Genomic DNA, 25,950 nt, shown 5'->3' with positions numbered 1-25,950 from the left:
CGAATATAGGTTAGGTTTTTAGATAAAAAAAAATTTTTTTTTCTTCTTTTTATATATATACTTATATTTCACCTATTTATGTAGAATTATACTTTGTGGAGTTAGGGATATTAATATAAGGTTACTTTTAGATGAATAGTATCCTGGGATTAGGTTTGGGAAGTCCGGGTGGGGGGTGGGGAGGGGGTTTTTTCCAATTGTGATGTACTTGTGTTTGCTTTTTTCTTATGTTGAAAATAATAAAAAAAAATTTTGAAAAAAGATGTTTTGAGAGCCTGGCAATATAGCACCCATCCTAAGATCTCCCTCAGTTTCGTTTCCCAATGGTCCCAGGCTCCCCTATCTGGAAATAAGGCAGATGTCTTTAAGCTACATTCCTTTCTCATGGAGGGAGGGCGACTCAAAGCAAATCAAAGCAAATACATCTCCCAGCAAGCAGCTCCCCTCCCTCCAGAATGGCAGCTCTCGAAAACGATTAAACAATTAAACAAGGTAGTAATAAAATGTGAGCAGGTAAAATAGAGGGGTCTTACATATGGCCCCCTAATAGAATGACAAAACCCCCTGAAAAACAGAAAGAGGGAAGGGGAAAAGAGGAACACAATCACATCAGTCAGGCTTATCAAGATAGTGTGCATGGAAACATTTAAGTAGCCTAGGGCAGGGCTTTTCAACTGATGGTACACGTACCACCTGTGGTACTTTGGCACCTGGCAGGTAGTACACGACTGTCCTAGACAAGTGCAGCGAGGGAGGGGAATGAGCTGAAGCGGCAACAGCATTGCACAAGTCTGAGAGAGAGAGACAGCTGGAGCTGTAGGGCTTTCAGGGCTCAGCAGAAGCCCCAGGATCGACGCATGCAGTTACAGCTGATTGGTGTATGCAGCTACAGCTGATCAGCACTTCTGCTGCAGGGGCAAGACAGAAGCCCCAGGATCAGTGCATGCTTCTGCAGGGCTGCAGGGGTGAGACAGATGCCCCAGGATTGGCACGCACTTCTGCAGGGCTATGGGGGTGAGACAGAAGCCCCAGGATCAGTGCACTCAGCTACAGTTGATCAGTGCTTCTGCAGGGCTATGGAGGGTGGGCAGAAGCCCAGAATCATTGCGCACTTCTGCAGGGCTATGGGGGGTGGGTGGGCAGAAGCCCAGGATTGGCGCATGCTTCTGAAGAACTAGGATCAGTGCTTTTTTCAGTGCCATTGTAACTTTGAAAAGTCACTAAGCGAACTGTTGTAAGTTGAGGACTACCTATACTTTATCACTTTTTCCCTTTTTTGGTGATCAACTTTTTGACATCTTGCTAGGCGACTGGTAGTACTCGAATATTGCCATATCCTAAAAGTTGTACAATCTGTGAAAAGGTTGAAAAGCCCTGACCTATGAGCCTTTATGTCTGTCTAATAAAACCATTCGTTCTGTGAGGCAGGAAGGTCTTCCAAGCCACGAGATACTGAATAGAGCCATGATGTTTACGAGAGTCTAAAATGTCCTTAATTTCAAAATGTTGTTCATCCTCCACCATGATGGGAGGTGGAGGAGGAATGGCCGCAGGCCGAAGCATGGATGTAATTTCAGGCGTGGGTGGATTTGTCATAGACTTTTGGAGAGTTCTAGTTCAACTGTAACTGGATTGATTATGTGTTTAATAGGAAAAGAACCGATGTATTTCAGCCTTAATTTTTTAGAGGGTTGTAATGAATGCAAAAACCCAGTAGAAAGGTAAACTTTGTTTCCCATATGAAAAGGCTTTCATTCCATTTGTTTTTTATCTACCTGAGCTTTGTAGGCTGCCCTAGTGTCGTTAAGGGCCTTCATGACAGCAGGCCAAATGTTTTGTAACTGCTGAACAGAGTCCTTAAGGGAAGGAATGGCAGGTTTGTTAGCAGGTAGCTCCAGCATAGGGTTGAACATTTGTCCATTAGCTACTTGAATGGGGGTAAAGCCAGTGCTGGAATGCACTGCATTGTTATAGGCCACTTCAGTGAGTGGTAGTAGGTAAGTCCAATTATCCTGTTGATAATTAATAAAACAATGAAGATATTGTTCTAGAACAGAGTTTGTTCATTCTGTCCATCCATTCGTTTGAGGATGATGACCAGATGACAACCCCTGATCAGAACCTAAAATGTCTAAAAAGGCTCTCTAGAACTTGGAAGTGAATTGGACACCCTTGTCTGAAATTATCCATTTTGGGACTCCATGCAGCTGATAAATATGCTGCACAAATAATTTGGCAATGTTTTTGCAGTCAGGATCTTCTGACATGGGATAAAATGGGCCTGCTTTGAAAATAAATCCGTAACAACCCAAATGACAGTGTTTCCTGCACTTTCAGGCAGCTCCACAATAAAATCCATAGAGATCTGTCTCCAGGGTGCTGAAGAGTTTGCGATTGACTGTAGGAGCCCAAGCGTTTTGCCTTGCCTCCTTTTGGCCACCATACATGTAGGGCAGCTGGCAACATAACTGTCAAGGTTCCGACTAATGAAACACTTCAAAGAACTTCCAGGCATTGTTTATCCTAAAAAGTCTTTATTCACGTAACAGAATATCGGCACGCCATGAATGGGACGCCAAGATCTGAAATCTCCTCCCCCGAGCAGTTATTTTGCTAGCATAAATCCCCCCCTTATTTTGCTGTCATAAATCACGTTTTCCAATCAGTTTGAAGGGCAAAGGTTCCTGTGCGCGTGGGCTGCTTCTTAAAGTGAACTCCACACATAAACTTTATCTTCCCCTCCCAGCATCATTTAAGTTAACTCAAAAAATACCACATAGTTCTGCATATTTTGTCAAGGCAATAACAACCGAAGTTAGCAGCGCTGACAATAACTTTCAATGTCCTTCTTTAACGAAGGCCACCAAAATTGTCTTTTTAACAAGTGAAGGGTTTTTATGAACCCAAAATTCTTGTCATCTTGTCACAAAAAACAGAGTTATTGAAACACAAGACACCCAAAAGAAAGAATGCCTCTGTGTGCACAATGAATCTTGAATATGGGCTTTAATGAGAAGTATTTAAAATGATAAACATGAGCTCAGAAAATATTTAAGTCACATGGAATAAATATTTTGTATCTGACTTAATTGTTTGTGACAACTTATTATCAAATTTGTCCTAGATAAAGTTGAATTGTATTGTAAGTTATTTCAAGTGTCCTCTGGCATAAAGAAATCTGAGACTCTATCTATACAATCCAATCAAGGAACTCAGACGGAGGTTTCTATTAAAGAGACAGTTATTTTATTTGATCGAATGAAGTGCTGGGTGGGTCATAATCTGAAATGCTGGCAGTGATTGCATTCAGAGGTACTACACCTTAGAAAGTTAATGGCATCGCTTTATAAACTTTGTCAACCAATCAACATTAGACAGTAGAGTTATTACCATATAAGAAAGACATCAATCATTCCTGTACACTCCCTTCTTCCCTCCTCAGTATATCTGTGTATGTGTTTTCTCATGCTTGCATAAAATTTGTCCCTGATGCAAACGCTGATTACAGAAGTGAGATAGCAGCAGTTAGGCTAAACCATTTGTTTCTTTTTCTAGTTCCAATTACAAAAACTATGCAGTATTAACATTTATAAAAGAGATGTGCTTTCTTTTTTCTCTCTAGGATGATCTCCATTCAATCTTGCCATTGTTCTCTTGGGAGCATTTCTACTGATGAGCTATTCCTTTTTATATTAAAAATTTATTGCAAGGGTTTTCACAATGAATTGTTAATGCAGTATCTAGATAGAGCATCAAGGTTATATGTCATGTTTTCTAACATGGCCATAAATCACAGTAAGGAAAAACAGTGCTATGTAATCAGGTTGCATACAGTTTTGTTAGTAGAAGACCAATGAAATGCTGCATTTTTTTTTTGCAAAATATGGAGCAAAAGATTGAAATGTTAATATGATCACTGTCCTTTCTCTGCCTACCCAATTGCTTAGTTGTCATTTGGCCTGATTGCTTATAGTTACCACTATTAGATAGAAGGTTGATACAAAAAATAGCAGAAATATTAAAAGTTCTACTTTGCAAAAAAATTCCCTGATAGATTGGTTAGAAAGTCAAAGTTAATTGTTTCAATTTATATCATTTGTCCATCAAACAAAAATTTGGAAAAAGAAAGGAAAATTTAGAAAATACCCTTATATAATGTGGTAGATCAAAATATTAGACTATATAATAGGTCACATAATACACCAAACTAAGTTGTTTTAATGTTCTCTGCAAACATTAGGATTTATTTGTTTATATAAATCTCTCTCATTGAGTTTAATGCAGCTTAAATATGCTCAGTTATTTGGATTATTGAGCAGAATTACAGCACTGTCCTTTATCCAAAGGAGTAAATTATTTATGTGATAGAGAAGCCTGTTCACTATCCTCTGTAATCTGTTTACTGGTGGCATATGCCCACCCAACTTAATTTCAAAACATAAGCAGTGACTTTAACTTCCACTTCTTTCTGTGTTGCTCTTCCCTGCTAATAAATACTCTTTTTGTCTTGTCCTTGAATGAACCAAATTGTGATAGAAATAGGTCAAACATAAATGACTATCAAATGCTCCCAAACTGAAGAAACACACCACCTACTCAATAATATACTTCCTGGGCTCAAATTCACATGTGAAGAGGAAACAAACAACAGACTCCCATTCCTCAACATCGACATAAGGAGACTAGTCAACGGAGAATTGGAAACTGCATCTACCGCAAAGCCATGCACACGGACCAGATCCTCAGCTTCGCAAGCAACCATCCCATCGCACACAAAAGAAGCTGTGTCCAGACACTCTTCAGAAGGGCCAGGACACAATACAGCATCACAACACTAAGAGAAGTGGAAGAGAAATGGCTGCTTGACGTCTTTCTTTGTAACAGCTATCCAAAAATCTTCATATTCTGACACACAGGACCCAAACCACCACATAGCCAACCATTATGCAAAACCTAACCCTACCATACACAAAAGGGGTGTCAGAATTCTCCAACCTCTAGGAATAGCAATAGCCCACAAACACACAGTCACACTTCGCCAGGAATTATCCAGAACCAGATACAGAAGGATGAATGAAACAATGTAATCTACAAAATCAACTGTAACAATTGCAACCAATTCTATGTGGGACAAATATGTCAATTAAAAAACAGGATCCATGAACACTGGCTGGCAGTCAAACGCCACGATCCCAAATCCTTAATCTCTGCCCACACCAATACCAAAAAGCACCAGTTTGATTGGAGTAACACAAAACTCAATTGCCACGCTACCATCTGCCACACTCATGAGTTCATCGAAGCCTGGCACTCCATGAGTAATTCCATCAACAGACACATTGACCTACAACCAGTCTACAAATCCCTCAGAATCCAAAACTGTACAGCTAACCAGAGACAACACCGACCCTCAACCATCCCACACAAGCCCCCCCCCCAACCAGCACTTCACCTCCCAATGACCCTCACCTGAGGTAACCTTCCCATCACAAGACTTATCACAAGACCCTCACTTGACATACCCACACCTGACCCATCACAAGACCTACTGATTCTTATAAACAGAAGAACAATGACACTGCCATTCTCTAAACTCCACTGAAGATGTTACCTAGTCTGGTAATGAAACACTAGGAAACCAATCCACAAGCTTGGAGAATGAACCTTCACCCTCATAAATGACTATATTTATTGATCACAAAAAAAGAGAAAAAGAATTAGACTTATTTGCTTTAGTGTTTATACACACTTTCATCATCTACCAAGGGTGAGAGTAGATTGCAAAACTTGATTAACAGTACATTATCATCTCCTCTAAATCCTAAAATGTGCTAAATCTTACGTATGGTTTGATAAGATAAACCACATTTATGTATAACATAAATACAGTACATTTATGAATGTATTTAGCTTACAGTGTATATCTGTATCTGAAGTACAAAATCTATTTTTTGGTATCTTTTTGTACCATCTGATTATTATTAATTTATGTATTATTAAATTTTTATGCCACCCATCTTCCTGATAAGGTGACTCTAATAGATGTACAGATTTTTGTAGCCCAGAATTGGTAGCACCAACTTTTTCTTATTTTAGGGTTGACAGGAAAGGAACAGCTAAAACTGTACAAAAGAAACACTATCATTGTTTATTTCTAATATCTAAATTAACTAGTTTTAACTAATCCAGGTGCCTCTGAGAGTCCATTTATGGTGTGCCCTGAAATAAGGGTAGTTTCTTTTTCTAACTTCTTATTTTGCTAATGATATATGAAAACAATTTTGTGTATGACAAGAAGTGTTAAGCAATTATTAATTGTTATAAATTATTTTTGCTTGTGATAACTTGAAATGAATGTACTTCTTTAATATTTGATGGCACATATTGAGTCTTAGTGCATGACTTTATTTATGGCAAAGTTTATCAAGATACTTCAATAATAGAACCAACAAACAGGGTTTATATTATTACAAATAATCTGAATTAAGCTCCTTTGTATCCTCCACTACTGTCACTTTCCTTCCATTTATATCTTTACCATGTTTGTTTGTTTGTTGTTTTTTGCAAATCAGTTTGGCTAGAACTGAAGTATATTCTAAATTAGGAGGAAAATATGACATCAATTACATATTGCAATTATTCTGTATTTGTTTGACCCGGCAGCCATTTTCAAAGGAAATCTCATGTAGACATTTGAAGTTGATACTATACTTCATGAATATTTTGAGAAAAAAAGCCCAATTGCAAATGGGAGTTTTCATAAATAGCTGCCCTAGGATAGTTTCAACCAATATATTAAGAAAATTTATAATATAATTATAAAAGTTAATATTTTAATTTTAGATTGTAGGGTTTGAAAAAGTATTCTAATATTTTACTAGGCTTATTACTAAAATTTTGATTGGTGTTCATTCAACTTTAGGATAGAAAGCATCTTTGCACTTGCAAATGATATCAGCAATGTTTTAAAACATAAGATCCCCAATGTCTGTATTCATATCTAATAGAGTTTGTTTAAGAATTAGTCTAAGTTTTAATTGACAGGTATGATAATGTAAACCTACTCTCTTCAACAAACATGCCTGCCTCTTGGGTTGATAGACATAATTTTCAGAATTTTTGAAGTCATGAATTCAAAAGAAACCATTTTGGCTTAATGAGCAGGAGGCCGCGTGGCTAATTGCGTCGCTGCTGTCGCTCACAGCAAAAGGCCATGTGGCTCATCACACCGATTGCACGGCAGCAGCACGATCAACCACACGACCTCCTGCACATTAAGCCAAAGTTCATGACTTCAAAAATTCTGAAAATTATGTGTATCAACCCAAGAAGCATGTTTGTTGAAGTGAGTAGGTTTACATTATCATACCTGTCAATTGCACTACTGCTGCAGCTCATAGCAACTGTGCAATGAGCCATGCAGCCTCCTGCTAGTGGTGGCTGCAGTATAATTGGTGCGATGAGCCATGTGGTTTCCTGTGAGCGGTAGCAGCAGCGTGAGCGGCGCAATGAGCCATATGGCCTCCTGTCGTGAGTAGCAGCAGCGGTATGATCACAGCAGCGCGATCAATGCAACGAGCCATGCGGTCCTTTCCTGCGAGCGGCAGCACCGGCATGATGCACCATGTGGCATGTGGCTATAAGCGGCCGCAGAAGAACTTGGGCAGCAGCGCCAAGATGTCGGGGCGTGAGAGGCCTGGGTGCAGCGGTCCTAAGACCTGGTGCCTCTTTTGGAGGCAAAAAAAATAAGACCGAGTCTTATTTTCGGGGAAACATGGTATACAAGTCATGAAACCACAGTACAGACAACATGGTAAAACAGACTGGCTTCATATTGGCAAAGGAGTGCAGCAAGGCTTCTCCTTATTTATTCATCCTATATGCTGATTATATATTAAGAGAATTTGTATTGGAAGAAGATGAGTGTGGTTTCAAAATTGGAGGAAGAAATGTAAAAAGTCTTTACTAGATTGATGACACTACCTTTATAGCCAAAAAATGCAAAGGATCTGCAAGCTCTAGTAATAAAAATCAAGTGGTGCAGTGAAAATAATGTGACTAAATGTAAATATAAAGACCAAACTAATAAAAAACCAACCTTAGAACTGACTATGAAGATAATGAAGTGGTAAATAGCTTTTGCCTTTTAGGATCAATCAACAATAATGAAACAAACAGTCAAGAAATCGCCTGCACACTAGTACTTGGTAAAGCAGCCATGAAAATCTTTGAAAAAATATTCAAATCTGTGAAGTGTCTGTATTTATAAACATCAGAATTATGCTAACTATACTATTCCCTGTGACATTCTATGGAAGCCAAAATTGGACTTTGAAGAAGCAGGATAACAAGAGTATTGATACTTTTGAACTTTGATTTTGGAGAAGATTCCTGAAAATATGGATAGCCAAGGAAACAAACCAGGGGGTCATTGACCAAGTCAACTCAGAGTTCTCACTTAAGATACAAATGAACAGGCAAGTTATCCTAGTTCAGCAGCATTAGCTGCTGGGAAAGGTAGAAGGAAAGAGGAGAAGAAGAGGACAATGAGCATCAAGTTACAGTTACAATAGCAATAGGTGCATTATTGGAAGACCTGAAAGACCAGGTTAAGGACAGATTGTCATCTGTCTTTCTATGTTGTCACTAAGAATTGACAACAATTTGATGGCATATAATCAAGGATATTTTATGGAACTAATGTGTCAGAATCCAATTATATTTCATCTCTAGTTATCGACTATGGAAAACCCCATTTCTGCCCTCTCTGGATTCTGTCATACGATGAAAGGGAAGGGGGGTGAACAAAGGGGTTTTATGGCCCTCACTTCCTTCGGTACAACTTCAAAGGGACTGAATGTGGATAGACACCCAGACATGGATAAGCCCTTCATAATACAGGCGGATGCAAGTGATGTGGCAGTGGGGGCTGTACTGTCACAAGAAAAAGATGAAGGGGTATTGCAACCCTGTGCGTATACATCCAAGAAACTCACGGAAACGGAACAGCACTGGCCCCAAGAGGCATACGGGATACGTTGGTCATTACTCACGTGGCGCCAGTTCCTTGAAGGCAACAAAATCCCTTTCCAGGTGTGGACTGACCAAAAAAAATTGGAAGCCCTGAAAACACCCAGGAAGCTCAACCCCCAAGCAAGCCCGCTGGTCCCAGCATTTTCCCCAGTTCCAATTTACGCTCAAGCATTTGCCAGGGGGAAAGAACTTCCTTCTTGCATGCCCCAATATAACAGCACGCGAGCCACCGACTCTAAACCGATGATGGTAGAATCACAACTGGCAGCGCCAGTAACCACCAGAACCCAAGCTAAATTAAAACCACAGCTGGGCAGCCAACCGGAATTGAATTCCGGAAAAGTTTGGAAACAGATGAATGGTTCCAGAAAAACAAAAATGTGTGCACAATGAGAGACGGGCTGCCTTGGGTGGGGGAAAAGTTATATATACCAACAACCCAAAGAGTCACATTCATGCAGCTTTGCCATGACACAAAATCAGCAGGGCATTTTGGATTTGTAAAAACATTACACTTAATTAAACGGCAATTTTGGTGGCCATCCATAAAAAAGGACATAGAAAGTTACGTGGCCAGCTGCCCAAAGTGTGCAACTGCAAAGAGGTTGCAAGGGAAATCGCTCGGACTGTTACAAACAGTGGCAAATCCCTCAGCCCCCTGGAGGGAAATAGCCATGGATTTTATAGTGGAATTACCAGAAAGCAATGGGAATACTGTTGTCTGGACGGTCACAGACTTGTTTTCCAAACAGGTGCACTTTATCCCTTGCCAAAGGATTCCCACCGCAAAAGCCTTAGCAAAACTTTTCGTCCAGCATATTTACAGATTGCATGGGGCACCCCAATGCGTCATCTCTGATAGGGGAGTGCAATTTACGTCTGCATTTTGGAAGGAATTTTTATCCCTCTTAAGGACCACTCAGGGACTAACATCTAGCCATCACCCTCAGTCGAATCGTCAATCGGAAAAATCGAACTCAGTACTTGAGCAATATTTAAAATGCTTTCTTAGTTTTCAGCAGTCCGATTGGATGGACCTACTCCCTTTTGCAGAAGTTGCCTACAATAACACAGTCCACTCCAGCACAGGTTACACTCCTTTTCAAATAGCTACCGGTCAAAGTTTCAACCCCATGCCAGAATTAACCCCAAATGAACTGGCGATCCCATCACTGAAAGAATGGATGGAACAATTACAAAACACCTGGCCAATAGTTAGAAAAGCCCTAGATCAGTGGTTCTCAACCTTTTTAATGCCGCGACCCCAACCGGTCGTAAGTCGAGGACTAAACCGGTCATAAGTCGAGGACTAAACCGGTCGTAAGTCGAGGACTACCCAACCGGTCGTAAGTCGAGGACTTTCCCTGCCCGGGAGTGCCGTGCATGCGTGGTTCCGCCCCCTGCGCCGGCCGAGGCGTAGCTGGCAAGCGGCAGAGACGGAGCAGGCCGACCACTAGCTGGCCCAGCCCAAGGGAGGTAAGGCACCCGCCGGAAAAGGGGAAAAAATGGCGGACAAAAAAATGGCGGACAGCCTTGCTTGGCAACCCCCGTGAAATGGTCGATTGACCCCAAATAGGGTCCTGACCCACAGGTTGAGAACCACTGCCCTAGATGAAGCTAGGCAGGCATACAAAGCATAAGCCGATAAAAAAAGGATTGAGCCTACACCATTCATTATAGGAGAAATTGTGTACTTATCTACAAAATACCTAAAGTCCCTACAACCCTGTAAAAAACTTGGACCAAAATATATAGGGCCTTTTCCAATTAAAAGAATCATAAACCCAGTAACAGTAGAATTAGAATTACCCAAAAATCTCAGGCAAATACACCCAATTTTTCATTGCAGCTTGCTGAAAAGAGAGCATCAGTCATCGCTACGGCCAAAAATCCCCCCCACCACCTCCAATCATGGTGGAGGGCGAACAACACTTCGAAATAAAGGAAATCCTAGATTCTAGGAGATATCATGGAGCGACTCAGTACCTAGTTGCCTGGAAACACCTCCCTGCCTCACAAAACGAGTGGGTCCATAAACGTCATGTCAGAGCCCCGAAGCTATTAAAGACATTTCACACAGAGTATCCTAACAAGCCTGACTAATTTTTATACCTGTTTTGTTTTCTTTCAGGTGGATCTCTTATTTTTAAGGGGGCAGGATGTCAGAATCCAATTATATTTCATCTCTAGTTATCGACTATGAAAAACTCCATTTCTGCCCTCTCTGGATTCTGTCATATGATGAAAGGAAGGGGGGTGAACAAAGGGGTTTTATGGCCCTCACGTCCTTCAGTACAACTTCAAAGGGACTGAATGTGGATACCACCAAAAGGACTAATCATAACAATGGGGCCATCAGCTTTCATCTACTCCCCTCTGAAGTCTCCCTTCCACCGGCAGTGAGAAAAAGGGGGTGGAAATGTAACGCCTGGGATTGTCGCTGGAAGAATGGTGGGATGGTGGGTGGGGCTGCTGGGGACCCCTTAAACCTTGAACCGTAGGGCTTTGGCCCCAGGTCCTGTCTAGAACACCTGCAACCATTTTCTCTTAATAAAGATGAATAAAAGATCATTTTCATTACCAAGAAAATGATTACATGATTGACTACATGTATGTTTCACCATTTACATATATGTAAAGTTGTAGAAAATTCACAGCAAACAGGATTATGACAACCTCCCCTAATTGGCAATGTGAGCTATTTGCAAAAAAATATTTTTGGAAAGTTAAATATGCACACATTATAGTTCACAGAAGGAAATTTAAAAATGGAGGTAGATAGGTAGGTAGATAAATAGACAGACAGAGCAAATATTAGAAGCATTTCACTTCAAATATTGAAGATTCAGCAGTGAAGTAGTCCTTGGTACAAGGTGTTAAAAGTCCCATAGATACCAAATGTAGAAAGTTAGGCATGTATATAATAGTTCTTTTGAAGGTGGCTTAATTCCCTAATTTCCAATGTATGGTTTCTCTACTGCTATACTCTTGAAAATCATCTATATCATGAAGCTTAGATTAAAAGAGGTTGCACACTACTCCATCAGATACATTTCAAATTGCATTAAAATTAAGCTTACATTCAAATAAAAATTGTCCATATGAATATTTTTGAAAATTTATTTGGTGTCTATAGATGTATTGGTCTCTCACCAAACCAGCAGAATTGGATTACAAATTTGGAAGCAATGACCTCACTGGTCTGAATACTTCTGCCTTTATTTCTAGGTAAGAAAATAATATAGAAACATAGCTTGAGCAGAAATAAAAAAATATTCAAGGATACCAAAGTACAATAACAAAAGGAAAAAATTCTTATGACCCTGTTCCAATCAGGAAACACAAAAGAGATGATGGTGGGCAGATGCCTTTAAAGTCAGCAAGTATGCAATACCCTTCTGATTAAGTCTCAATAATAGTTCCATTTTAGGGGAATTTCTGACTATATGAGCTCTAAACCATATTACTGCTTTTTTGTGTTATTTCATGGATTTTGCCAAGACCAAAGAGGATGTTTATCTTCTTTTCTCCTAGGAATGGTTTGCATAGTACCAACTAACAATGACACAATCAGAAGATTAAGATGTATTTCTTTTCCAAGATTGAAGACGAAAAAGGCAATTCTATTTTATAGGCGCCCCCCACCCCAAAGGACAAGGCAAAACAAAGTATACAAAAATATAACTCTTTAGTGACAAAAATAAATGCTTGCTTGAGTCTGTGTTGCATAATCATTACACAGGGATATGAAGTTTTATTATAATATATCAAAGAGATACATATAATTATCCAATTCCTCCTTGCTAATCTTCTTGTAAAACTACTAGGATTACAATACATTTTTTCTAATTCCAAATGAAAAAAGGAAACAATAGTAACCTTTAGTGTACTTTCTGCTCAGGAAGGAAATATGAAGTCCTTGGGTGATTAGCTTTATTTTAAACTCCAAATTTAAATGTGCATAATGATCCTTTTACAGTGTGTATATTGTAGGCATATGCTTAAGTTTAGCTGGGAGAATGGTTATAAAAGATTTTTAGCAATTAACAACCAAAGCTAATTCAACTTATTTTGGTGGGCATGTTAGACTTGTAATTTGGTACAAGGAATAATCTTTTCTTAGTCAATTTCTTGGATCATTTTAATGAATAGCAATTCATTAAATAATGAGACTGGTACATGAAAATTGTCCTTTGGTTGATTATTATAGAGATGTATGAAATCATTAATTATTTACATTTTTCAGCCGGGGCAGCATATTCAGAGGGCTAGATATAGTTTTACATGTTCGAATCTTTCCAAATACTTAGTTACTTCTATTATTGCTGTTTATTTATAATTAAGAGCAGCATATTACAAGTTCAGTAGTATCCTTTTACCTTCATGTTTTGGTACTTCTGATGATACAGACCAATCAGCCTGATATCAATATCTGGGAAGGTCCTGAAAAAGAATCAAGCAACAGAACTGCGAACACCTAGAAGCGAGCAAAGTTATAACCAGAAGCTACCATGGGTTTGTCAAAAACAGATCATGCCAAAGAAATCTAATTTTATTCTTTGACAAAGTCATTAAATTAGTGGACCAGTAAAATGTAATGGACATAGTATACTTGAATTTCACTAAGAGATTTAACAAAGTAGAACACAACCTACCTCTTGGTAAGCTAAAAAAAAATTGGGATAGACAATATCACCATCAGAAGGATTTGTAACTGGCTGACAAATCACACTCAAAGTGTGGTCCTCAATGGAACTACATCTACATGGAAGGAAGTATGCAGTGGGGTACCCCAAGATTCCATTTTAGGCCCAGTACACTTCAATATCATCACAAACAACTTAGATGAGGGAATAGAAGGGGAATTCATCAAATTTGCAGACAACACTAAACTGGTAGGAATAGTCAACATTCCAGAAGATAGGCTCAAGATCCAGATGGATCTCAACAGACTTGAATACTGGGCCATATCTAACAAAATGAAATTCAATGGAGAGAAAAGTAAAGTTTTACACTTAGGCAAGAAAAACCAACTATATAGATACAGATTAGAACAAACGTGGCTCAATGCCAGCAACTATGAAAGGGATTGTGGAGTCCAAGTGGACAATCACTTAAATATGAGCCAACAGTGTGTGTCAGCAACCCAAAAAAAAAGCCAATGCAATGCTAGGTTGCATTAACACAGGGATAGACTCAAGATCACGTGAAGTATTATACTGCTTTATAAAGCCTTAGTAAGATCCACACTTACAATACTGTATCCAGTTTTGCTTACCATATTATAAAAAAAGGTGTAGAGGCTCTGGAAAGAGTGCAGAAAAGAGTAACACAGATGATTTGGGAGATGAAGGCTAAAACATAAAGAATAGTTGCTGGAATTGGGTATGTCTAGTTTAATGAAAAAAGGACTAGGACATGATACTGTATCAGTGTTTCAATATGTAAGGGATTGCCACAAAGAAGAGGAAGTCAAATCTATTCTCCAAAGCACCTGAAGGCAGGACAAGAAGCAATAGATAGAAACAAATCAAAGAGAGAAGCAACTTAGAACTAAGGAAAATTTCCTGACAGTTATAACAATTAATCAGTGGAACAACCTGCCTCCAGAAGTTATGAATGCTCCAACACCAGAAGTTTTTAAGAAGAGTTTGGACAACCATTTGTCTCAAATGGTATAGGGTTTCTTGCCTGAGCAGAGGGTTGGACTAGAAGACCTCCAAAGTTCCTTCAGACTCTGTTATTCTATTTTTTTTTTTTTATTTATTTATTTATAATATATAATACAAAAATACAAAAGAAAATAGTAGGAAAATAGGGGAGGAAATAGGGAAGGGAAAACTATGCAGCAAAGCGAAAAAAGAAAGAAAAGGCATTGACTTCTGACTCCTTTTGGTGCAATAGAGTAAGATAATAACATCAAACCTCAACGTTTTACTTTTACATAATAATATAAACTAGCCATTTCTATAATAACAAACTTATTAATCGGTAAAACCCAAAATCAAAGTTTCATTTTTTCCACCTGAAGCACAAAGTCCAGAAACGGTTTCCAAGTAGAAACAAAAGTAATTATATTTTTTCTTTGACCAAAGCAGTCAATTTAGCCATCTCTGCTAACTTCAACTTTTGTAACTATTCATCCATTGTAGGAATCAAAGTGTCCTTCCATTTTTGTGTGTAAAGTAATATTGCTGCCGTCAACATATATAATATCAAAGTACCATTTTTTTCTAAGTCTTTTTCCATTAAACCCAGAAGAAAAGTTTCTGATTTTATCTTTGTATCACTTTGAGAATCTTCTGTATTAAGATGTGAATTCCATTCCAATATTTCTTTGCTTTATCACATAGCCACCACAAATGATAAAAGGTCCCTTCTTTACATTTGCATTTCCAACATTCATTTGAAATACCTTTATACTTTCTTGACAACGTATCTGGTGATAAATACCAATGATACATCATCTTATAAAAGTTTACTCTTAAATTATAATTTAGTATAAATTTTAGACCTTTCATTCACATATTCTCCCATTGTTCAAGCATATTCAAAGTTTTTTGTCCATTGAGTCGTACAATGCTTTTCATATTCATTCTCCAAATTCAAATTCAATAACAATTTATAAGCCTTAGCAATAATATGTCAATCACTACCACTACCATAACTCTTTTTATCTAATTTAAATCTTTCTTTCAATTGTAAATATGTAAACCAATGGCAGACATGTCCTTCTGATTCTAGTCCTACATTAACACAAAGTCAGCTGAGTGACCTTGAGCCAATAGGTCTCTCTCTGCCCTAGGAAGCTAGTTGTAATGACTTGTTCAGGCAATTGCTAGGAGTCAACACTGACTCAAAGACATATTAAAAAAAAAAACCACACAAAAATCCAGTAAGTTGTTATGTTATGCTGTGTTATGTTTTCTTATGTTATATTTGAGATTCTTCTAGTATTGGAGTCAAAATATGACATTTATACTTTATTTCTTTTTTATTTCTTTTTTCTTTCCATTAAGATTGTTACCTTGGGCCACATTACATCTTCACTCCTATACATTTTCAGTGTTCTCAGCAACTAGCAACTTTGATCTTCTCTTTTATAAATGTCCAAAATATATCATTTTTTAAAAAGTATGTTGTACTTTGTTCTAGGAGAGAGGCACAACTGGATGAGGAAGGGCAGTTTCTGGTCAGAATTATTTATGATGATTCGAAAACATATGATTTGGTTGCTGCAGCAAGTAAAGTCCTCAGTGAGTAAATCTGGCTTTCTTTCAGCATTGCTTCTAAAGGATATGCAATTCAGCTAGTTAGGCCATTGCCTTCTGTAACTTGTTTTATGATATACATGATAGTTTACACATAGTACAAAAAAAGTTTTCTGGACTATTATTTTTCAATGACTTGACAATGGTATATGCAGTCATTCTTAGAATGTTTGAAATTAAGAGCAGACCTCAGGACTACTAAGGAACACTTTCTTTAGAACAGACATGTCAAACTTGCGATGTCATGTGACGTCGCGCAACGTATCAGGACTGTTTTGCCATTGCCGGCAATGGGGTGGGCACGGCTTCCGTGTGACGCATCCGGCCCACGGGCTGGCAGTTTGAACCCCTGCTTTAGAAGGTATATAGTGGCCTCAGAGGATCAATTTTCCTCTGAAGTGGTTAAGTTTATGTTCATATTCCTACATGCTATGATCTCAGTAAATATTAGTGTCCCCTTCACTGGCTGATTTCTGCCACTTAAATTTGTATGTATATGCATATCTACACACATAAACACAAACATGTCTAATACATGTGAGCATTTAACATCATATATAGTTTGCCCCAAATTGTTTTAAAACAAACTTATGAATTGTAGTTTGTTGAAATTAGAATTGTGTGAGATAGAATGCAAGATACTTATAGTATATGTGCTTCTCAACCAGTGGAGATATGGTACACAATGTATTTTGCATATCACTGTTATTCTTTATTATAAGTTTCAATTTAGAAGAACAAATGTACATCTGTTTATCAGAAATTTGGAAGATTTTGTTTCACACAATCCAATCCTTTGAACTTTGAGACAATTCTTGAAGCTCCTCTAAATGTGCTGGTTATTTAAGTTGAAATCTCTAAAATGCTTTAAGTTCTCATAAATATTTTAAAACTGGTTTTGAAAAGAAGTAATAGATATAGTGTGTCTTTCTACACTATAATTTGCTGATTTCCTTATGGTATTGGTTGACATTACTCATTTTATTATTTTGCTTAATCAGTACTGTACTATTATTTCTTCTTAGCAAAAAGCAACTTTCAAAAACAGAATTTTATTGTTTTGTTTGTTTATTTTGTAGACCTTAATGCTGGAGAAATCCTTCAAATGTTTGGGAAGATGTTTTTTGTGTTTTGCCAAGAATCTGGTTATGACACCATCTTACGTGTGTTGGGATCAAATGTTAGAGAGTTTTTACAAGTAAGTTAACTGAGACAAATCATCAATGGCTCTGTTCCAGGACAATTTAATTTGAACAGTGTGGTTTGCTGTGGTACTACGCACATTTATTTAAACACAACAATGTAATTTATAAAATCTCTGGATCCAGAAACGGAAATCCTTTCACTCTGGCTACTTTGCAGACAGTAACTTTTTATTTGCTATGACACTAGCCTTATCAAAAATAATGTCTTTTTTTTTAAAACAAGTTTTATTGATTCTTTCATTTTACAAACAAGTGCTTAAGAAACAACGTGGTGGCAGGGCAATCAATTGTCCACAAAACAAAGTCATATTCATAAAGTTTGAATTAAGTCATTAAAAGCCTCCTCTCTTTTCCCTCTAATGACATATTATATTCAAATTGATATATTACAATACAACTAAATCAATCATAGCAATCCTCAATAATCTTTCGTCTAATTAAATCTACAAATCCGAATCCTGTATTAAGTTTACCTATTTCACTTACTATGTTCCGTATTTCTAATCTAAATACCTAGTTAACACTTTGGGGGTCTCCCCATAACCTTTTTCCTTAACATGTTCACTAAGCATTTATTAATATCATTTCTTCCTTTTTCTTATTCCTCTTCCATTACAAATGACTATCAATTCTAATAAGAAAAGAAACTATTAATTCAAATCAGAAAGGAAAAAAAACAAAGAAAAAGAAAAAGAAACAGAGACAAAACAAAAAAAAAGAAAAGAGAAAAAATACCTTTCTATTTCTATTATTCTTTATAATCTAACAATCATTCCCTCAATATCTATATCAAATTTCTTTAACGTCCTCCCAAAATTACTGTATCCAAAACGTATTAATACATAGGCAAAACAAGTTATTATTAAGTTCAAACCTTAATTAGTTTTTTATTCAATCTAACCTCTTATTTAACTGTTTTAAGCCATAAATCAATCCATATCTAATAAGCCTTTTGAACCCATTACCTAAAACCTTAAGTCACATTCTTAAATCTTATTCTGGCTTTCCTTTTCTGCCAAACCGGTTTCCATAACAAGGCCTCTATATCAATGAACAAGTCACTCTTTATGCCTTGTAGAATCCTTTGAATCAAACAGAAACATCCTCTTTTCTGTTTTAGAGACCTAGCTCCTTTGTAAGTAGTCCCTTGTTGTTTTGAAAAGTCAAATCTCCACATTTGAAACTGTTGAATAGCCAGCTCAGTTATGTCCAACTTTGTAGATGATAGTTGTTTATCCAGACTACCATAGTTCTCAGCTCATTGTATTTGTCTGTCCATTTCTATTGGTTTTAAGATTGTAAGTGGATTACTTGCAATCCTTTTTGATTCCTCAGAAATCTCATCTGCATGCATATGAAATAGGATGAAATCTTCTTTACCTTTAGTTAGTCCCGCTTCTGTTGTTTTTTGGTCTCTAGAGTGGTCAGATAAGATCTGGGAGTCAATTTGTTGATTCAAAGCAGTGTTTCTGTTTTTTATTTCCATAGTAAATTCTTTTATTTGCAAACGTATTTCATCAGTAGCTTCGTAAAGTTTTTCCAGTATAAGTTTATAGTCAAGTTGAACCGAGGGTTGCTCCATTTCAACAATAATTAGAAACAGTCTGTATCATTTAGTAGAGGCTATGTTCAGAAAACATTTAATCATTGTCCACCCCCACCAGTACAGCTGTTAATTTTCTTTGTATTTTCCTTTTGTGGTAATCTGAAAGTCAAGGTCAATCTGAGCCCTCAGAAAAAAGGGAAGTTGCAATTTTAACTTTTTCCACAAGATGTCCTCGGTACAATATAAAATCTTCTCCCATAGACCAGGAATCTCATAAACAAGACCAGGAAACACAGAGAAAAAAAAGAATTCAAGTCCAATAGCAGATTCAAGAAAAAGTTTTCCAAGACCCTAAAGTGAAAAAAAAGAATAAAAATAGAGATAAAAAAGTCACTTTAAGTTAATTCAATCCATAGGCTTCTTTTTCCCACGCTCACCAACGCCGCCTTCTCAGAGCAGGGAAATAATTTCAAAAGTGCTTTTTACAGGCACAAAAAAAAAAAAAGAAAACCCAAGAGAGGGAAAGTAAAAAGTCTCACCCGGCTCAGCCACGGTGGTTCCTGTGCTTAGATGTTCTTCTGACTTCTGGTTTCAGCGGCTAGGTGAACGGCCATTTTACCGGCCGTTCTTTCCACCGTCGGCCCAAAAGAGCAATCTCGGTCCCTGGAAGAAGCTGCCACTCTCCCAAGGACGATGAGGACCTCCTCACCGGTAGCCGCCCCTCCAAGGCAGCTTTTCGACCCGATTAAGGGTCTACCGGTAGCGGAGAATCAGCTGGCGAAGAGAGCAGTCTCCTCGCGCAGTTGCGAGCGCCGCTATCCAGAACCGGAAGTCAAAATAATGTCTTGATAATTCACATTTAAGAACCAAAATAATACACACCAAACTTCAGTTTTTCTTGTAATTAGGAAATTAGTGGAAATTATAAGAAGAAACATATTCAAATAGCAGTCATCTAAAACAGGGCTTTTCAACCTTTTCACCCATTGTACCATTTTTAGAATAAGGCAACATCCGAGTACCACCACTCACCCAGTAAGGTGTCAAAAACTTGACCCCCCAAAAAGAAAAAAAAATGATAAAGTACAAGTAGTCCTCGACTTACAACAATTCGCTTAGTGACTGTTTGAAGTTACAATGGCACTGAAAAAAGTGACTTATGACCATTTTTCACACTTATGACTGTTGCAGCATCCCCAGGGTCATGTGATTTACATTCGGATGCTTGGCAACTGATTCATACTTATGACGTGCACAGTGTCCCAGGGTCATGTGATCACCTTTTGCAACTTTTTGACAAACAAAGTCAATGGCAGGGGGGGCATGGCCAGCTCATCACTCAGGTTGCAGGATGCCTGTGGGGGGGAATCCATGGGTCTCTGGTGGAGTGGGGTGGGACTGGGGTGGGTGCCCTCCTTCCCTCCCTCTCTCCCATTGTCCTTTCTTTCCTTTCTTCCCTCCTTCTTTGTCCCTTCCTCCTTCCCTCCCTCTCTTCCATTGTCCCTCCTCCCTCAGGTTGCAGGGTGCCTGTGGGGGGGAATCCATGGGTCTCTGGTGAAGGGGGGTGGGACTGGGATGGGTGCCTTCCTTCCCTCCCTCTCTCCCATTGTCCCTCCCTCCCTTCCTTCCTTCCCTCCCTCCCTCCCTCTGTGTCCCTTCCTCCTTCCCTCCCTCCCTTCCATTGTCCCTCCCTCCCTTAGGTTGCAGGGTGCCTGTGGGGGGGAATCCATGGGTCTCTGGTGAAGGGTGGGACTGGGGTGGGTGCCTTCCTTCCTTCCCTCTCTCCCATTGTTCCTTCTTTCCTTCCTTCCTTCCTTCCTTCCTTCCTTCCTTCCTTCCTTCCTTCCTTCCCTCCCTCTTTGTCCCTTCCTCTTTCCCTCCCTCCCTTCCATTTTCCGTCTCTCCCTCTTATTGTCCTTTCCTCCCTCCCTCCCTCCATCACTCAGTTTCAATTTCTTCGATGGTGGTTCCTTTGCTGAATCACTTTCCTTTTGTGGTCGCGCTCAGTGCAGCTGGGAGCCCAGCACAGCCACTGTTCTTCCATAGGGGGAGGACAGCGCAGGCAGCGGAGGAGCGCAGGGGGGCGGGGGAGCGCAGGCTGCCAGACTCCCTCTGGTGCGTTGCGCACAGAGAAAAGCAGCAAGGGGGGAAGCAGCTCATTCATTGCTACAGCCAGCCCTGAGGAAGAGCCCGCACAAACCGCTGGTGAATCCCGCCTGGCTGCATTCTTTGCGGCCAAAAAGACTTTGATCCCGCTTCTCCTTTGCTCTGGCTGGGTCCGTGAATGCCAGATCTAACCCCAGGGCAGTTCGAAAGGCCAGCAAGCTGGCTGGGGGTTTTGGGGTGGAGACATGTGAGCCTTCCTCCGTCTTCTTGAATCTGGCTTTGATCCCGCTTCCCCTTTGCTCCAGCCGGGTCCGTGAATGCCAGATTCAAGAAGACCTCCAGCAATTGGGATTTTTCCTCACTCATGTTCTCGGCTACATACAAGTATATGGAAGGACCCTCTCCAGTGAGGAGGCTAGAGTCAGGGTCGTCACCCTGGCTCTGGAAGGCGCCTTGGCCCGTTGGATGGTGACCCTGTTCAACTCCAATGCCCTGGAACTCCGCTTCATATCAGCCCTAAGAAGGCATTTCGAAGACCATCTGGCCGATCAGAAGACACAGGACTGCATAAAGATGGTGAAACAGGGACACTGCCCTGTAGCCGAATACACAGAGGACTTCCAGGACCTGGCATGTTGACTCAACTGGCCTGAGGACATCTTAGTGAGCTGCTTCCAGGACAGACTCAATGATGACCTATATAATGCCTGTATTGCCCGCAGAGCCCTGGTCTGCCTACATGACTGGTGCATCCTGGCTAAAGAAGCAGAGATCAACCAGAATCGCAATCCATATCAGTCAGATAAAATCTGGAAGAGATCTCCACCAGAAAAGAAAGGGGAGGCAATCAAACCTATAGTGGCTCAACCATGCTCAACTGCCTGCTTCAAATGTGGCAGGGAGGGCCATTGCACTCTGAAATGCCACACGAAAGCCCCAGCCAAGAAGGGAGAGCGGCTGTCTGGAGGGAGGGTAATGAAACCAACTCAATGCCCGAAAGATGCAATCCTGAAAACCGGGGAGGTTGTGGAGTTTCCCCCAATCCCAAAGTCAGGAGGGGGGACTCCAAACCCACAGGGAGACGAACTGGGGACACCTGAAAGTGACTACGATGATGACCCCTTGGCAAGTGGGCCAATTGCACTAATCACAATGCCCATAAAATTTTAATCTCGGGCAAGGAAGAAAAGGTGGCCCTAAATGCCCTACTAGACTCAGGCTGCACCAGGTGTCTAATTAGCCCAACCTTGGTAGGGAAACTAGGGGTCCAACTGAGGAGGCTAAGGAACCCCATTGCCTTCTGCCAACTCGATGGGTCCATCACAGGGGGCGTCTTGGTCAGCTTTGTCATTGAACCCCTGGGTCTTACCATGGGTTTAACTTTCATAGAGGTGCCTGGTATAGATTGTCCCCTTATTCTAGGGCTGACATGGTTGAAAAAATGGAACCCATGGGTAGATTGGCGGGAAGGGAGCTTGAGATTCCCAAAAGGACAGAAGCCCCCACCTGAGAAAACTCAGGGTGAGAAGGGGAAACCATACTGAGATGTGGCGGTGATAGCAAAAGACAAGGAGCTAAAATGCATACCCAGGGAATGCCGCAATTTAGCTGAGGTGTTCAGCAAGACAGGTTTGGATGAACTCACTTCTCACCGGTCCACGGACTGTGCTATCCAGATCGTACCCAGAGCCAAACTCCCAAAGCCCAAAATATACTCCATGACCCCCAGAGAACTAGACGAATTGTGGCAATTTATAGATAGGAACCTGGCCCGGGGTTTCATACAGCCAGGAAGACCCTGAGTGGCAGCCCCTGTATTGTTCCGGGAAAAGAAAGATGGGTCTCTTTGTCTCTCTGTGGACTATAGAGGTCTTAATGCCATGTGGGTGGAAAGTGTGTACCCCTTGGCCCTCATGAAAGTCATGCTGGCCCACTTCGTCAAGGGAAAAGTGTTTTCTAAACTGGACTTGTGAGAGGCGTTTACCAGGATAAGATCAAAGAGGGAGATGAGTGGAAGACAACTTTCAACTGTCCCCTAGGTTGCTTCCAATTCAAAGGGCTCCCCTTTGGACTAGAGGGAGCCCCTGCTCTGTTCATGCCGCTGATAAATGAGGTGCTACATAAGTACCTATATAAAGGAGTTTTGGTGTACCTGGATGATATCTTAATTTACACCAAAACAAAAGCTGAACACGTGAAATTGGTCAGAGCAAGCTCCATGCAGCCAAGCTGTATGCTAAACTCCAAGAAATTAACTGAGACAGAACAACGCTGGGCAGTGTGGGAGAAGGAGGCTTATGCTGTAAGGTGGACCCTTCTCATATGGGGACATTTCCTAGAAGGGAGTAAAATCCCTTGCCAGGTTTGGACTGACCACAAAAATCTGGAAGTGCTGAAGACCCCGAGGAAGCTGTCCCCTTAGTAGGCATGGAGGACCCAACACTTCCAGCACTTCAATTTTTACCCTCCCCTATTTGCCAAGAGGGAGGAATTTTCTAGCGGATGCTTTGTCAAGACTGCCACAATACAATAGCGTAAAAATGGAAGTAGTTAAACCTATGCTCCCTGTGCAGCAGCCACACCGGTAACCATGAGGGCGCAATCAAAAAGCACCCCATCACTGGACAACACTGCTACATTGAAGTTTAAACAAGCCTTAGAGAAAGATGACTGGTTCCTCAGTCACAAAAATCTCTGTTTCATGCGGGAGGGACTGGCATGGGTAGGAGGTAACCTGTATGTACCAGCTCCCAGAGACTAAAGACTGTGCAAACATGCCACAATTCAAAGGCAGCTGGGCACTTTGGATTTGTAAAAACCCTACACCTACTGAAGAAATGGTTTTGGTGGCCCTCCATCAAAATGACATGGAGTTATGTGGCCAGCTGTCCCACGTGCGTGGCAGCAAAGTGAAGGAAAGGGAAAATGCCTGGCCTGTTGCAGCTGGTCGCAAGCCCTTCAGCACCCTGGGAAGAGATCTCTGTGGACTTTATTGTGGAATTGCCCAAAAGTGCAGGAAACACCGATATTTGGGTGGTGACTGACCTGTTGTGACTGACCTGTTTTCCAAGCAGGCCCATTTCATCCCTTGTCAGAAGATTCTGACCACCAAAGCTCTAGCAAAACTATTTCTGCACCATGTCTACCACCTGCATGGGGCCCCACAACATATAATTTCGGACAGGGGAGTCCAATTCACCTCCAAGTTCTGGACGGCCTTTTGGGGACAAGCCAGGGTCTGAGTTCTAGTCATCATCCCCAAATGAATGATGGGACAGAACAAACAAACTCAGTACTGAAGCAATACCTGCGATGCTTTATCAACTACCAGCAAGACAATTGGATCGACTTCCTGCCATTTGTGGAAGTGGCATACAACAATACTGTCTACTCCAGCACTGGCTTTACCCTTTTCCAAGTAGCCATGGGACACGTATTCAATCCCATGCCCAAATTACTAGAGGAGGAACCCACCATCCCTTCCCTTAAGTAATGGATCAAACAGGTACAAAATACCTGGCCAGTAGTCAGAAAAGCAGTAGATGAAGCCAGGGTAGCTTATGAAGCTTAGACAGACAAAAAGAGAATGGAACCCAAACCATTCCACGTAGGGGACCGAGTGTACCTGTCCACTCGATTCCTGAAGACCCTACAACCATCAAAGAAACTAGGGCCAAAATTTGTGGGGCCATTCCCCATCAAACACATCATAAACCCAGTTACAGTAAAATTGGAACTCCCCAAAATTCTGAGGCAAATTCATCCTGTATTCCACTGCAGCCTGTTAAAACCTGAAATAACCACACCTTTACAACCAGCAGCTTCACCAGCAACACTGCCCATCATGGTAGAGGGTGAGCAACATTTCAAAATTAAGAAGTAAACATCATGGCATGACTCAATATTTAGTGGCCTGGAAAGACCTCCCAGCATCCCAAAACGAATGGGTTCACAAAAAAGTTCCTAAGTTGCTCAAAAAGTTTCATGTACTTTACACAGACAAACCTGACCAATGCCTTTTCCTTTTTCTCCCATTTTATTATTTTATGTATTCTCCAAGTGGATTTCTCCTTCTTTTAGGGGGCAGCATGTCAGATCCCCTCTGTTTCACCTTTTTCGGGGCTCTGCCATTCTAGTGGGAGGGGGAAGGTTTCACTTGTTTGGGACGGGGCTAGCGGATGCATTTCCTTTATTTTATTCTCTCTGTCTTTGATGTATCCCTTTTGGTGTGAAGAAGGGGGAGGAATGTGCCAGGGGCCATCTGCCTTATGTCTGCTCCATTGTAAAGATGAGGCTATGCCTGGGAAATGTCTCTTATCTCTCTGGTTCTCATAACAACTTTGCACCTGTGGATTGGCTGGAAACGAACTGGACAGTTGGGAGGGGTTTGAAAAGGGATATTTTAATGTATTTTAATGCATTTTTCATGAGAATTCTTTAGATCTTGCCTTGCCTTTCTGTTTTCACTGATTCTCAATAAAAGTTACTCTTTGAAACAATGCCTGTTTCAAGAGTTCTGCTTTCTTGGGAGCACTAGCTGAGGCAGGACCTTACACAGTGAGTACATATACCTCCTTGATAGGACTTTGTTCACTGATTTCCCTGCTGATTGCCCAGGTCTGACTCTCTCACTCACTTTTCCATCCCATTTTCACACAGCCTCTCCCATTTCCCTAACTAAAGGTCCTGCGCTCTGGCCTAACCCCCATGCTTTCCAAGGTCTGTTGGTTGAACAGATCCTTTTTGCAGTTAGGAAAGGCCAGAGAGAGCAGGATCCAGCTGTGATTAG

The 25,950-nt window shown here is 40.4% G+C and overlaps 1 protein-coding gene across 1 annotated transcript in view; it reads left to right on the top strand.

Moving 5' to 3' along the window:
• Window positions 1-25,950, top strand: part of GUCY1B1 (guanylate cyclase 1 soluble subunit beta 1) — an 84,920-nt gene that overhangs the window by 20,325 nt on the left and 38,645 nt on the right. Inside the window, exons 3-4 of the mRNA XM_015816543.2 lie at window positions 16,189-16,289; window positions 17,384-17,502. Coding sequence (XP_015672029.1) covers window positions 16,189-16,289; window positions 17,384-17,502 — 220 coding nt within the window. The remainder of the gene's footprint in view (window positions 1-16,188; window positions 16,290-17,383; window positions 17,503-25,950) is intronic.

The sequence above is a fragment of the Protobothrops mucrosquamatus genome, unplaced genomic scaffold, assembly GCF_001527695.2.
Source record: "Protobothrops mucrosquamatus isolate PMUCROS unplaced genomic scaffold, P.Mucros_1.0 scaffold464, whole genome shotgun sequence".
Taxonomy (NCBI): Eukaryota; Metazoa; Chordata; class Lepidosauria; order Squamata; family Viperidae; genus Protobothrops; species Protobothrops mucrosquamatus.
Note: the sequence above shows the minus strand (reverse complement) of the source record. Positions and strands in the feature narration are given on the sequence as shown.